Genomic DNA, 15,435 nt, shown 5'->3' on the forward strand with positions numbered 1-15,435 from the left:
ACCAATTCCATTATTCTGGGGCTTTCCTGGTGGCTCAGCTGGTAAAGAATCCACTGGCAATGCTGGAGACCTGGGTTGGATCCCTGAGTTGGGAAGATCCCTTGGAGATGAGAAAGGCTACCCACTGCAGTATTCTGGTCTGGCGAATTCCATAGAGTCAGACACGACTGAGTCACTTTCACTTTCACCATCCATTGATCAAAGCATCAGAGATATATGAACAAAGGACATTAAGTAGAAAATTACAATGCCTGCATAAGTTTAACCTCACCTATTAAAAAAATTAAAATTAAAGCAGCAATGTACCATTTTACACCTATAAAAAACCATAATAGAAGACTAAAATTAAACTAATATTCAGTGGTGGCATATAACATTCAATGGTGGCATATAAGTTGTTTTGAAAGTAATGGCATAAAACACCAGTGGCACTGTTTCCTTGGCACAGCCTTTGGACAAACAATAAACCAAACTGAACCAAGATAGGGATAGAGGATTAAGAGTTGTAAACTACTGTGTATAAAATAAATAAGCTATAATGACATATTGTGCAACACAGGAATATAGCCAATTTTATAATTGCTATAAATGAAGCAAATTCTTTGAAAATTATGGATCACTCTGTTGTACACCTAAAACTTATATAATGTTGTACATCAAATGCACCTCATTTAAAAAAAGCTAAACCATGCCATTAGAATAGTTTATAACTTGCTTCATTAAATCTATTGTTAATAATACAGTCTACAGACTAACATAGTTTTAAAATATATACATTGCAGCAGTATCTGTAATAGTGAAAAAGTTCAAAGGAAATAAACTATATTTCTAACAAATCAATGAAATATTTAACAGTCATTGAAATCCTGTAAACATACAATAATATAAGTTGTTTACAATAAAATGCTATGCAAGAAGTGGAATTAAAAATACTATGACTGCATATGCAAATATTTGACAAAGAACAAAGAAAAATAAAAGAAGTACCAAAGGTGGTAAGGTCATGTAACTATTTTTCTTTCATTATTTGTCTTCAGGCTCAGTGGGAAAGAATCTGCCTGCAATGAAAGAGATTCAGGTTTTATCCCTGGGTTGGAAAGATCCCCTGGAGGAGCAAATGGCAACCCATTCCAGTATTCTTGCTGAGAAACCCCATGCACAGAGGAGCCTAGCGGGCTATAGTCCCTGAGGTTGCAAAAGAGTGGAACAGGACTCAGCAACTAAACCAAACAACAAAGGAATAATATTGTATTTATTTACATACATAATTAATAATAGAGACCTTGTAGGTGTTACCGTGTATATTCATTTAAAGCCTTGTTTTTCCACAAATCTTGAGGCTTCCATATGTACATGTGAGAAACCAACTGGCTTAGTTTTGGGTATAGATATATAAATAAAAACACATTTAATCAATTTATAAATTCATTTACCTGAAGAGATTCCCTGGTTGCTCAGATGGTAGAGAATCTGCCTGCAATGCAGGAGACCCAGGTTCAATCCCGGGGTTGGAAAGATCCCCTGGGAATGGCAACTCACTCGACTTATTCTTGCCTGGAGAATTCCATGGACAGAGGAGCCTGGCGGGCTACCGTCCATGGATCACAAAGGGTCGGACACGACAGAGTGACTAAACACACACACAGCAATAGATAGCGCTATTCTGAAATATTGGAATATATATGGAATAAAGCAATAAACAGACATTACCAACACAGGTATGCACCCTGGGTACCTGACACCCCTCTTCAACCTCTAAAAGACAACCATTATCCTAATTTGATGTTTGTCATTTCCATGCATTTTAAAATATTTATATTTGCATAGATATAATACATTTTACACATTCAAAATTATTGTGTGAATACTGTTATGCTTTCCTTTTTTATTTGCATCTTGTTTTTTCTGAACATGTGTCTGAGATTCATCCATGTTTCTAAATGTAGTTCTTATTCATTTTCATCCTTTAGAGTATTCCAAAATATAAATGTATCACATTTTATTTACAACTGATTTCACTGATTGACATTTGAGTGATTTCTAGAGCTTTCTTGCAAATATGCTATTATGAATATTTTTTCCATGTCTTCTTATATACTTCTTTGACAATTCCTATAGAACAATGCTGTCCATTAGAAATTTTTATGGTGATAGAAATATCTTTGTGCTGTCTATAAAGTAGCCACTAACCACTGGTCACAGAGTGGATACTGAGTCCTTCAAATTTGCTCATGCAACTGAGGAATTGAATTTTAATTTAATTTTAATTAATAGCCAAAAATGACCAATGTCTACTATATAGGACAGTGCAGCTCTAGATCATAAACTTAGGAGTACATGCTGGGTCATGACAAGTGCACACCCTCAACTTCAGGTATCACAAAACTGCCCCCAAAGTGGTGTGGAGATATATATAATGTATAATACATACTACTGGTGTGCAAGGCTTCAGGTTGTTTCACATTCTCACCAACAACTGGTGTTATTATTTTTAATTTTGATGATTTTTTAAAATATTTTGTCATTGTGGTTTTAAAATAAACTCATCTGATGACTAGGGAGCCCAAGCAAATGTTCACAACATTTATTAGCCATTTTAGGGTTTCCTGTGTTGTGAAACACCTATGTGTGTCTTCTGCCCATTTTTCTATTGGATGTTTTGTACTCTTCTCCTTTTTAGGAGTTTTTAAATACATACATTCCAGTTGCCAGTCCTTTGTGATCATATATAAAGCCAATATCTTTCCCAGCCTATGGCCTGTCTTTTCATCTACTTCATATAGTAGAATTTAACTATGATTTTATGATATATGCCTTTTGAGTTTATTTTAAACCATCCCAAGGTCAAAAAGCATTCTCCTAAAATCTCTTCATAAATTTGTTTTGCTTCTTATATTGAGGTCCTTAATCTATGTGGGATTGATTTATGTGAAATAAGGCCATAATTTTATGTTTTTGCTTTTCCATAGGCAATTTCCACATGCTCAATTCTTCAGCATAACCTGTTACATATGAAACATCCATTTGTGTATGGGATGCTTTCTGAAGTCTTGGTGCTGTTATATATTGACCTGTCTTCCATTTATTCCCATAACAATGACTCAATTTCTATAGCTTTATACTCTTGATGTATGGTAGGATACCAAGATAGATGATATATGAAATATAGATAAATGATATACGTTCTTCCCTGCCCTTAGATATAATTCTTCAAAATATTCCTGGCCATTTGCTTTTCCATAATAGTTTAGAATTTTTTTTTTCTTACTAGAACTACTGGGGAGAATTGACACTTTTTTGACACGTAGTCTTCCTACCCATTTTTTTTCAATTAAGTAGATCTCTAATGTTAAATGTTTCTTTCTTCTCACCCTCAACGCTACCTTCCTAGCCTATTATTATCATCTTGTTGGAAATTCTGCAGCATAAATGTACCTCCTACACCCATGCTCAGCACACCCCCTCACCCTGTCCACTTACCTTGTCTTATTCTCCACAAATGGCCTAGGTTAATTCTTTAATTGTCGTTAGACTGTGTCACAGCTATGCTCAAAACTCTCTAACAGCTTCCAAATCACAAAGAATAAAAATGCTAATCGCTAACGATGGCCTAGGAAGACCTATGTGATTTCGTCACCAGCCACTTCCCTGACCACATCCTCTGTAAGTCTCAGCTTGCCCACTCCACTCACACGGCATATAAGGATGCGCCCATCTCAGACCTGTTCACACACTCCCTTGGCCTGTCATTCTCTCCCTGCGATGCGCAGATGCCTCACTGCCTCACTTCATTCCAGTGTTTGCTCTGATGTCACTTTATCTTAGAGAAGACTTCATCCCCACCCTATCTAAACTATCGCCTGTCCGTATCACTGCTCCACTCAGCTTAATTCTTCATAGCACCTATCTTCTCCTGGCATAGCATCCATTTATTTAATTCTCTGCCCCCCATAAGGATGTAAACTCCATGAGGAAGGCAACATGCAGATGTTTCCACTCTGTACACACTCTACACATTGTGGCATTTATACTGTTGCAGTGAAATTGGTTCATTATGCAAACTCTTCAGGCAGTGCCTAGGTATATTCTAGGATTTCAAAAAGATTTGTTCACTGTGGTTTTTTATTTTTCCACAAGACCATGAATTTCTTTTGATAAACTTATTCCTGAATTCCTTATATATTTTGAAGAAAATTATGTTTTCTGGTTTTCTGCTTTCCCTATTTATATTTCTGCTTTCCTGTTTTTTTGTGAAAGAGAAAGAAAGTTAGTCAAAAATAAACTTGTTACCATTTCTATTTCTACATCTAGTCACACTCTGAGTCCAGAGTGTTTTATTAAAGCACCTAGCACTGGAGATAAAAGGAGAGCATGTTTTAAATGTAATATTTTGGGGGTGACAGTAATATATTGTGCCATTTGTCATTCAAAATAAAGAAGGACTTAAGAATCTGCCATGCAAACAATCTCTTGAACCATGATTTAATCCCAGCACAAAGATAAAAGGCTTGGAGGAGTTGCCACAGCCTCTTGGCAAATACAAGATATATAGGAAACTGAAACTCAAATTATCTTATTCCAAACTCTTCCAATGGTGCTATTCTTTGCCAATATATTTCACCACATATCCAGAACCATTGTAGCTCAAAGCTCTCCTGTTTTTCTACCTGTTATGTCTGTTAAGTAAGGGCAATTATTCTGCAAAGAGGTGACAATTCCTTTATGGAAGATATTGAATTCTAGGGCAGAAAACGGTCCATCAATATTGAAAGGTCAGTAAGAACACAATGAGACAACTTGACGCAACAGAGTGACTACACAGTGGGAGTGTTCAGTGAATGAAGTGTATACAGAGCATAACATTCACTTATTGCCTTCAGGGATCTTTTCGGCATGAATCTCTCTGAGATCAATCTACCACTGTGCCACTAACACTTTACATTTGAAAAACAAGAAAAACAAAAAGTCTTGCTCTAATAAAGGTTGATCTTATCAGTGCTCAGTGCTAGGTTAACAGAACTGGGACCATGCAAGTGTCTGTGGGACCTGTTGATCTCCAGAGGAATTCTTAACTAGTCAGAAACATGGAGCTTTTGGGGTAATCCTTAGTGACTTGAAGCTTATTTTTTATTCCGCACATGTAATCTCAGTTTTGTTCAACTGAATAACTTCTGCTACTCCAATATACAGAGAATCGATTGCTGTTTTAGAGCTTTGATATACCATCCATTTTTTTAAGGCCAATTACAAGGTGTCTCAACTTTGTCTTAACCAAGCTACTGGGAGATGAAAGGAGTTAGATGATACTGCTTGGATCATATTGAACAATAATATGTGATTCTCCTTACCACTATATAAGGCAAAGGAAACAGCAATATGGTAGTCTTTTGAAAAGGATGACAAATGACATGTATTACCATTCATGAATGACCAAAGAATCATATTCAAATATTCTTGTGTTTTTTTTCTTTCAGAAAAGGGAAAATAAAGGAAATGTAGTAAAGACTTTTTCCACCAAAGGCTGCTCTTAAAAGAACCAAGCACCCCCAAATTAAATTCATGCTTCTTAGTTCTCACTTCCCCACAACACTGGCATAATTCAACCATGGCATTTTGCCAATTATCTCCAGAGTAAGAAATAGGGCATTTAACAACCTCTTTTTCAAAGAACAAAGTCCTTAAGAAGCAATTGATTACTGCTCGCCTGGGTAAACAGCAATTCTCCTGAGTATCTATTATTTATGGGATAAACCTTGAAGTAAAAAATTCAATCTGAACACATTTATTGCTTTAATAGTCCTTGGAAGAACATAATCTTATTTTCTCCCTCTTTTCTTCTCAATGTTATGAGTTCCCTTTCTTTCAGAAGTCTATAGAAACCAGGCTCTGAAAACCACCAATACACTCAGAGCCCTACACTTATGACAGAGTGGGAGTGTGCAATTCCACCTTGTTTCTTCTTCTAGAAGGCATAAAACATCTAACTGATGAGTATATCCAAGTATATGGATGTAAACTGTGAGTGTGGATACAAGTACACACACATGCAAATGCACACATTTCATACGTTTCTCAGAAAAGCAAGTTATCAATAAAAAATATTTTTATGGAGATTTATATGAAATCCCAAATCTATATAAGGAAAAAATACGTGGAAAAACTTTCAAATTAATATCTTTTTGGAGACTAAATTGCTAGTTTCCACAGTAAATAATACCTGCTCAAAATAAACTTTATGCTCTGCTGAAATTTTTAGTCAAGTATAAACAGGCTGCAGAAAAAAAACATTTATAAGTCCAGGGAATACTGAGAGATACTTGAATTGACACATTCAGTAAATACTACATATGCCAAAGTATTAAGACATTTATAAATTATCCTTTAGCTCGGCTCATATGAGGTTATTTTCATAGCAATGGGGGAAAGGCAGTTAAATGCCACTTTACCTTTTCCATAGCTTGTGGGAGTTACATCTTGTCCACTTCCATTCTTTCCTTTAAAGAAGTCTCTATGCAACTAAAATTTAATAAGATTTGTATTTCTTTGAATAGGGCAATATTGTATTTACCATCACTATTGAGCATCTGTAAGTTTACTTTTTCCTCCTGAGATTCTGGTGCATCAAAAATTTTAACATGTAATATCATAATCCCTCCTAACATTGGGATTCTTTAAATTTTTATATCAAACTGTGAAGGACGAATTTTTGAAGAGATTCCCAACCCTCACATATTCCTTTCCTTATGGACATCAGTTAGAGTCCTGGCAGGAAACAGATGGCACGCTCAAGCTGGCTAATTAAAGAGAGTTTAACAGAGGGACCATTTCTAAAGAGGCAAAAGGAAACAGGGGAAGCAAGAAACTGAGCAGGTACCCACAAAGACAAAGCAGCCAGAGTTGTTATCATCCCTTAAGCCAGGAGAAGCAAACAGAAGTTGGGAGAGAGTAGCTGAACAGGGAGGGCCAGCTGTCAGGAGACGTCACCTTCACTGACACAGCTAATCTGGCAGTGACCTGACCCGAGAGGAGCCAGCAGGGTAATAGTCAAACTTTCTCTTTCTGAAATCCTGCTGGTGGTCGCCACTAGTCAGACTGAATCAAAATTCAGAGGACGACAGAACCTATTAATATGATGTACATAAGTCAGTCCCCAGGATATGAGGTAGGGTAAAAGGCAACCTAGCGAATCCACAGAGGCAGAACAAAGGTCTCCTTCACACCCCCCATTTAGGCATGTAATATAGCAAAAATCACCTTTCAGTTTGGGAGTTGGGAGTGTTTCATCAGCAGAACTAGAAAACAATTTGTATGTGGAAGAATGTTTGGGGAAAAGGAACACATTAAGCAAACACTGGGACATGTTATAAGGTAAGAGAAATATTTATTTAATTTTACACAAGAACGAGCTTATACTGAACAAATTCAACCAAATATTAAGTGCAGTAAAACAAGGAAATAGGGATGAGTTCTCTTGTTAGAAAATATTAAGTAACCATGCCTGTGCATTATTTTTATCATGACAATAATGTTTCAGATTTCTTCTCAGAGTGTATATTGTACATATAACATGTTACAGCTTCTTTGCTTTGCTTCTGAAAATAGAACTCATTCACTGCCTTACATTTAATTTTTTGCAGTGAAGAACTGAACTGATTCATGAAGATTCTGATCTAGAAGAGTATTTTCTGCACCGGTGAAGCCAGAGGCTTCCAAAGCTCCCATAAGCTCAGGCTTTATGTCCAGGGGTCACGATGTCATGGTATGTATTTCACACCCATTCTCCTACATGTTTGACGTCAGACACCGTTGAGGTGGAATTCTGGTCCAGTTTTGCCCCAAGCCTTTTCCTTTTGTGATTTTCTCAAGCTCCATGAATTTCATAATTGAAAGTTCACTCAGCTAATAACAATGCTGCACTTAGCTGCCCACAAATCATCCACTTTTAAGTTTTACCTTTTTTTTTTTTTTTTTGTCTTTTTAATGAAAGAACATTCTTTAAACAGAAATTTCCAGTGAGACAGTTAACCTCACAGTTCCTGAAGGCACTGTGGATCCACTGAGCAACAGATGTGGCCATTCTAGAGAAAAGACAGGGGAAAAAGGCACAGTATGAATTTTTTAGCCATTTAGTCAGTACTCACTGATTGTTACACATAACATAACTGAATGGTTTATTTGTTATTTATATGCGCCTAAAAGTTCAATGTCCTAATCACTTTTCATGTCTCGCTTAAAAACCAACTATGGCCAGTAATTTGTGGTAAATCATAGGCCAGCTTTACTTACTCCATGGCACTCTCTCAGACCACATTTGTTCTTGTATTTGCCCATTCACAAAATAAGCACCGAGTAACCTGAGCCCTAGACATGCTGATGAATACAGCAGACGTGCTTGCTACTCTCACAGGACAGGGCCTAGAGTTTTATCCATTAACAATCAACTGTACAATCAAAAATTCTAAAAAGTGCTAGAAAAGAAACAAACCGCTGCTGCTGCTGCTAAGTCGCTTCAGTCGGGTCCGACTGTGCGACCCTATAGACGGCAGCCCACCAGGCTCCCCCGTCCCTGGGATTCTCCAGGCAAAAACACTGTGATGTTATGAGATTAATAAAAAGCCTGGCTACTTAGATTAGGTGGCCAGAGTAGAATTCTATATAGAAGTGATGTTTAAACCAAGACCTCAAGATAGTTCTGTGAAAAGTTATACCAAGAGCACAGGGAACAGAATGAGTAAAGGCTTTAAAGTGAAAAGAGTTCTGTTTAGTTAAGAAGCCTAAAAAGGTTCTGTCTTGGCAAGAATTCTAAGCTGGTGAAGAAAACTGTAGCAATCAGGTGAGGAAAACAGGGAAGAGCCAAATAAGCATAGTTGGTTTTTATAACAAAGTACTAAAATAGTATAAAAAATAGTATGAAGAAGGCTGAACACCGAAGAGTTGATGCTTCTGAATTGTGGTGCTGGAGAAGGTTCTTGAGTGTCCCCAGGATTGCAAGGAGATTAAACCAGTCAATCCTAAAGGAAATCAACTTTCAATATTCTTTGGAAGGAATGATGCTGAAGCTGTAAAACTTTGGCCACCTGATGCAAAGAGCCTACTTATTGGAAAGACTGATGGCAACAGGAGAAGGTGGTGGCAGTGGAAGAGATGGTTAGATAGCATCAGCAAACTCTGGGAGATACTAGAGGATGGAGGAGCCTGGTGTGCTACAGTCCATGAGGTTGCAGAGTTGGACATGACGTAGCAACTGAACGACGACAGCCAAAATAGTATAATGTATTACAGAAAAGAAAAAAAATTATATCTTATTCTTTTGAAATTTTGCACTCTTACTTTCTTCCACTGGCTCACTAATAATAACGATAATGTTAGTATTGTTACCACAATCACAAGATGATAATATCCTTCTACTTTTTGAGTGCATACTCTGTGTCAGAAACTTCACCAGACACTTTAAGTACATTATCTAATTTCAACCTCGGAGCATTCCCAGTAGGATCACTATTAATAGTGATGATTTTTAGGTTCAGAAACTGAAGATCAGAAAGCTTAAATATCATGTCCAAAATCTCACAGCTAATATAAGGGTACAACTGGGATTAAAATACAGGCTAGTCTGACTCTAAAACTCATCTTCTGTTTGATATATTCTGTCAGATAATTGACTTTACATGATTGAAAATGTATCAGACCTTAATATGATAAAACCAAAAGGTTCAGATAAAACTTAAGAAAGGACTTTGATACTTTAGCCTTTGTTGAAGCTTACCAAATGAGAGAAAAGACAGTCTATATCCAAGAAGAATATTATCAATTTAACTTAATCCTCTTTCTTTTAAAATTGTTATTAAGCAGAATTCTTACTCTGATGGCAAAATAGTGTGACAGACAACCATTTCTTAGCTCTCTAGCAGTGTTTTAAAGCTTTGTTGTTATGCTCAGAGGCTGAGGACTTCTGACCATAACCTGGTCACATGATCTTTCCCAATTCACTGACCCAATGAAGGGAGAGGTGTACCAGTTCCCAAGAATGTCAATTCCTCAGATTGTATGGGTTTTAAGCAGAAAGAGTTAGGGAAATTTCTGGAGTATAAGTAGATTTTAGGAAGAGAAGATGTATTTCCCCAAATCTTCGAGTAGTGTTTTTCTTATTCCCTATCAGTATGTTCTGTTATAGGAACATGAATGCTACAGATCATGCCATTGATAGCTCCTCAATTAAGGAAACCTAGTTGATATAAGGAAAGAGTAATAAAATATTCCACTGGGGTTCCAATTTCAGTAATGGCGTAGTTACTTACACAAGACTATCTCTCATATGGATAACTATAAAGTTTGGACAAAATATAAAAATTATTTAAACCAATGAATTAGTGACTAAAAGCAAGCAGACACTGGAGGAATTTCAATCTCTGAAAGGAGGAAAATGTATTGTGTGAGATTCATTTCTACCTGGCATTTTTCCTTAGGGCACTGTCTAGTCTGTGAAACTTAGGATAACTACAACTCAAGCAGAAAGCCACAATCTGATAGGCTTCAGATGTTGGAGGGCAACATTTAGGGCTGCCAAGGTGCCTGGAAATTCAGAAGGAGATATCTCAGAAAGGAGGGAATGAATCAGCATGTAAACTCCCCTCAAATCAGTGGCTGGTCTTTGAATTGCAGAGGAGACTCTAAAAAGACAATCAGAGAGTCACAGCTTGAAGTTGGAAAGCTCTGAGCAGATATTTCAGATGCTGCTCCCTGTGGGTAGTAGTGCTTAAAATCTGTGTCCTACCAAGTTAGAAGGGACTGATAAAAAATTTCAGGCTTTCATGTTTAGGAACAAAACAGTTTCAAGATTAAGAGATTCACCCTAGAACTAAGGGCACATCTGGAATAGATCTAACTAACATAAAGTCCAGCCTTCTCAACTGCAAGTTTATTGGCTGTAATTTGAAATCTGCTAGAACAACAATAGTCTTCAGGGGAAGCTAGCAGAATGGAGGACCTATACTACATATTGTCCACAATATCCAATAAACCATAACCATTATTAGCTTTGTGAAAAAAACAGAACAAAGTGACTCATCAAGGGAAAAAGTAGTGAAAGAGAAATGACTCATAGTTAATCAGTTGGTGTAAATGTAGATAAAGACTGTAGCCACCAGGCTCCATGGAATTCTCCAGGCAAGAATACTGGAGTGAGTAGCCATTCCCTTCTCCAGGGGATCTTCCCGAACCAGGGATGGAACCTGGGTCTCCTGCATTACAAACGGATTCTTTACCGTCTGAGCCACCAGGGAAACCCAGATAAAGACTAGAAAGTATCTATTACAAATGTGTACAAAGATGTTAAGAAAAAAAAAAAAAGGTTATAATGAATGAAAAGGTTGTAAATTGCAGCAGAGTAATGAAACTAAAAATAAAATTAAATAAAAATTCTGGAACTGAAAAGTACAGTATTTGAAATGAAAAATTCATTGGACGGGCTTAACAGAAGATTAGAGATGGCACAAATAGTCTGTAAATTTGAAAAATAATATAGAAATTATCCAGTCTTTAAAACAAAGAGAAAAGGATTGAAATAAAAATAGAATCTCAGTGACCTTCAGGGTAATATTAAACCATATAACACATGTGTGATTGGAGTCCCGGGAGAATAAGAGGAAGAAAGTGTGGCAGACAAAATATCTAAAGAAACAATGGCCGAATTTCTCTCAAATTTGGTGAAAAAAAAAATCAACTTAGATATTCAAAAAGCCCAGCAAATTCCAAAGAGAACAAAGACAAAAAAAAAATCACACTTAAGTGTATCATAGTCAAAATTATAAAAACCAAAGGTTTTTGGTTATATGATTATTTTAGTTGTTGCATAGGCCAACAACAAAAAATAACAATATAAAGAGTTATAGTTAAGAATCTAAAAGAAAAATTAAAATTGAATAATAGAAAAACTTATATAAAACTAATATAAAAATAAACAGAAGGAAAGCAAGTGGATACTTTCCCTGGATACGTAAGAATATTAAAAAAACAACACACAGAACAAGCAGAAAACAAATCGCAAAATGGTGGCCCCTAAATACACAAATATCAAAAACAATATCAAATATAAATTGGCTAAACATTTCAGTTAAAAGACAGAAACTGTCACACTGGATTAAAAAGTAAGAAATATTTATATATTATCTACAAATATGCATTCTAAATATAAAACTATAGACTGGTTGAAAGTTTGATGAATCAAAACAATATAGTGTGTGGTTAAATAAGTACCAGACAAAACTGACTTCTTATCTAGAAATCTTGTTAGAAATAAAGAGGGACATTACATAATGATAAACTGGTCAAATCACCATTAGGCATAAAATAATACATACTGTGTGATACACATATGAATTTTTAAATAGGCAAAATACATTTGTTGTAATGAAATAAAATTGAGGTTTCCTATAGGGATAGGTATTGCCTAGAAGGGGGCAAAAAGGTACTTTCTAGACTGTTGAATATATTCTATATTTTGATTCATCAAACTTAAAACATTTGCACAAAATAGCTATTATTTCACTTTAACAAACATTACCTTGATAAAACCTAGAATAAAAGGTGATCCACTGAAACTTAGGTTGCTAGGAATAGTAACCATCCACTGCCATAACATTAAAAATCTAATTATTTTTACACAATAACAGTAATTTTCCTTAACACCCTGTTATTTCTGGCTATATTTTATTGGTAAAGAAGTCCTCATCAGTCTTTGCATACTAAACTCTATAAAATCAAGATTAGAAGACAAGTTGACTTCCAGCTTTCAGTAAAATGTTTTATAGAATATACACAAAGCATAAAAAATTTTATTAGCATATATATTTAATATAAGTTTTATAAAACAGTTATTAATACATTAATGTTTATAAATTATATAACAGAATAAATACATGTGTAATTATAATACATGTACACATACATGCTATAAACTGTTATTGTTGTTCAATTGCTAAGTCATGTCTGACTCTTTGTGACCCCATGCACTGCAGCACACCAGGCTTCCCTGTCTATAAATAATCTACATAAAAATGAATATAATTGGAGAAGGCAATGGCAACCCACTCCAGTGTTCTTGCCTGGAGAATCCCAGGGATGGCAGAGCCTGGCGGGTTGCCGTCTATGGGGTCGCACAGAGTCGGACACAACTGAAGCGACTTAGCAGCAGCAGCAGCAGCATAGATTTCATTTCATATTTCTCTATTTTCAGCCTTCTCGTAATCAAAGTGCATACATAATCACAGAGTATTTTCATCTTAATTTTCATCATAAGCTTTGCTGGTACTTGAATGACTGAATGATGCAATCATATACATAATGCACAGTTGTAGTGTTATATGTTACATTTTGCTGCTGTTGTTCAGGCACTCGATCCTGTCCCACTCCGCGACCCCATGCTGTAGCACTGCATACCTCGCCGTCCTCCACTGCCTCCCGGAGTTTATGTTATATCATATGCTGTGTCCTTGGCTGTTCGGTTGTGTTTGACTCTTCACGACTCCACGGACTGTAGCCCACCAGGCTTCTCTGTCCTTGCGAGTTCTCCAGGCAAGAATACTGGACTAGGTTGCCATGCCCTCATCATAATTTATTTAACCATTTTTCCATTGTTGGGTATTTTGGTTTCTTTTTGATTCTGCATGCCAATTAATGTTGAGGTGAATATTATGATACACATAGTTTGTTCCATATTTTAGATTATTTCTTTTGGTTGGATTCTGTGACTCAGGATTAATAAAATTTTCTGGATATTTCTGTGGAGATGGGGATGGGACTAGGAGGTATACGTCTGGCTCTTGATTGTATTTTTCAATGTCACTAACACTGCAAAAGAACTACAATTCCACTACATCACTGTTAACATTGGAAATTATTGTGAATTTTTTTTTACTGTAGTATGTGGAAATAATAAATCATTATGTTAGTTTATATTTGTTTCAATTATTTAAAAGCTGAATGCTCTCCTCTTTTTTAACAGTTGTATTTTTTAGTGAATTGTTTATTCATCCTCCATTATTTATGGGAAAATAAGTATTTTTAATTTTCATGTTTTTAATCTAATTAAAGACATATCTGCTGAACATGTTTTTTCCAGTCTCTAGTTGCAATTTTATACTTTGCTAATTTTGTCTATCTATAGAAGCTCTAAATTTTTTGAGGTATATTTTATCACTTTTAAGTTAGAAAAGGCATCTTTCTTCTAGAATTTTGATAATTATTTGATTTCTTATCTTTGTTTTGATTTATTTTTAATATCTAACACTTTTCCCACCTGGAATTATTTTGATACATAGCATAATAGTATATATAACTTACATCCCTAAAAATTGCTATCCAGTCATTCCAGTATTTATAGAATAATCCTTTCTTCTCTTTTGATCTACAAAGCTCTACTGACTATATTGCTCCTTGGTAGCCCAGATGGTAAAGAATCTGCCTGCAATGCAGGAAATCTGGGTTCTGATCCTTGGGTCAGGAAGATCCCCTGGAGAATGGAATGGCAACCCAATCCAGTATTCTTGCCTGGAGAATTACATGGACAGACAAGCTTGGCCGGCTACAGTCCATGGGGTCGCAAAGAGTTGGATACTACTGAGTGACTAACACTTTCACTTTTTATTTGCCTCCTGGTGGCTCAGACGGTAAAGAATTTGCCCACAATGTAGGGGTCCTGTGTTCGACCCCTGGGCTGGGAAGATCCCTTGGAGAAGGAAATGGCAACCCATTCCAGTATTTTTGCCTGACCCTCTAACATCTCCTCCTTCCTTATCAACTGGGTACATCCCTCTTTATTGCCTGGAGCGCAAAGCATGATTACCTGAAAGTTCTCTAGAGTGGTGTAGCCTCTATCAGATTTGGGAAAGATAGTATTAGTAATTCATTTCTGATGCGAGTTCAACTTCCGAATGAAGGAAACTTCTTTTTTTTAAATCTAAGCAATTTAAATTTAAAGGCATCTTTAAAAAGGAAAGGGAAGCTCTTAACCCTATTTCTTCCAGCTAACTCTTAATTCCTCAGGAAGTAAAATTGGTTCACTTGTTGGAAAGCCTCTAAGCACAGTTCATTCTTCCTTCAGAGCATCCTTCACAGTGAGTAATGTTGTCTCTATCTGTTTCATGACTTAATGTTTCTGTTGTCCACTACCAACAATAATAATAGCCAACATTTATTGAGCACTTACTTTGAATGTGTATGAAACGTGTAGGAAACTTTTTGTGGGGATCTTTTCACTTAATTCTTAAAGCAACGTTCTCAAGTAGGTAATATCATTATTCTTATGTAAGTAATATTATTCCAAGTTTTAGGTGAGAAAAACGGAGTCACAGAGAGATTTATAAACGTCTCTTGAGGTGACATTGCTAGTGTGGTGGACCAGGCTCTGAATCCAGGTAGCCTGATTTCAGATGCCCC

General features: G+C 36.1%; 1 protein-coding gene across 4 annotated transcripts in view; it reads right to left on the bottom strand.

Moving 5' to 3' along the window:
- Nucleotides 1-7,361: 7,361 nt before the first annotated feature.
- NELL2 (neural EGFL like 2) overlaps nt 7,362-15,435 on the bottom strand; it is a 438,955-nt gene continuing 430,881 nt past the window's right edge. For all 4 annotated transcript variants that reach the window (XM_043447184.1, XM_043447185.1, XM_043447186.1 and 1 more), the window contains one exon: nt 7,362-8,078. In XM_043447184.1, coding sequence (XP_043303119.1) covers nt 8,028-8,078 — 51 coding nt within the window. In that variant the 3' untranslated portion in view covers nt 7,362-8,027. The remainder of the gene's footprint in view (nt 8,079-15,435) is intronic.

This window comes from Cervus canadensis, chromosome 25, assembly GCF_019320065.1.
Source record: "Cervus canadensis isolate Bull #8, Minnesota chromosome 25, ASM1932006v1, whole genome shotgun sequence".
NCBI lineage: Eukaryota > Metazoa > Chordata > Mammalia > Artiodactyla > Cervidae > Cervus > Cervus canadensis.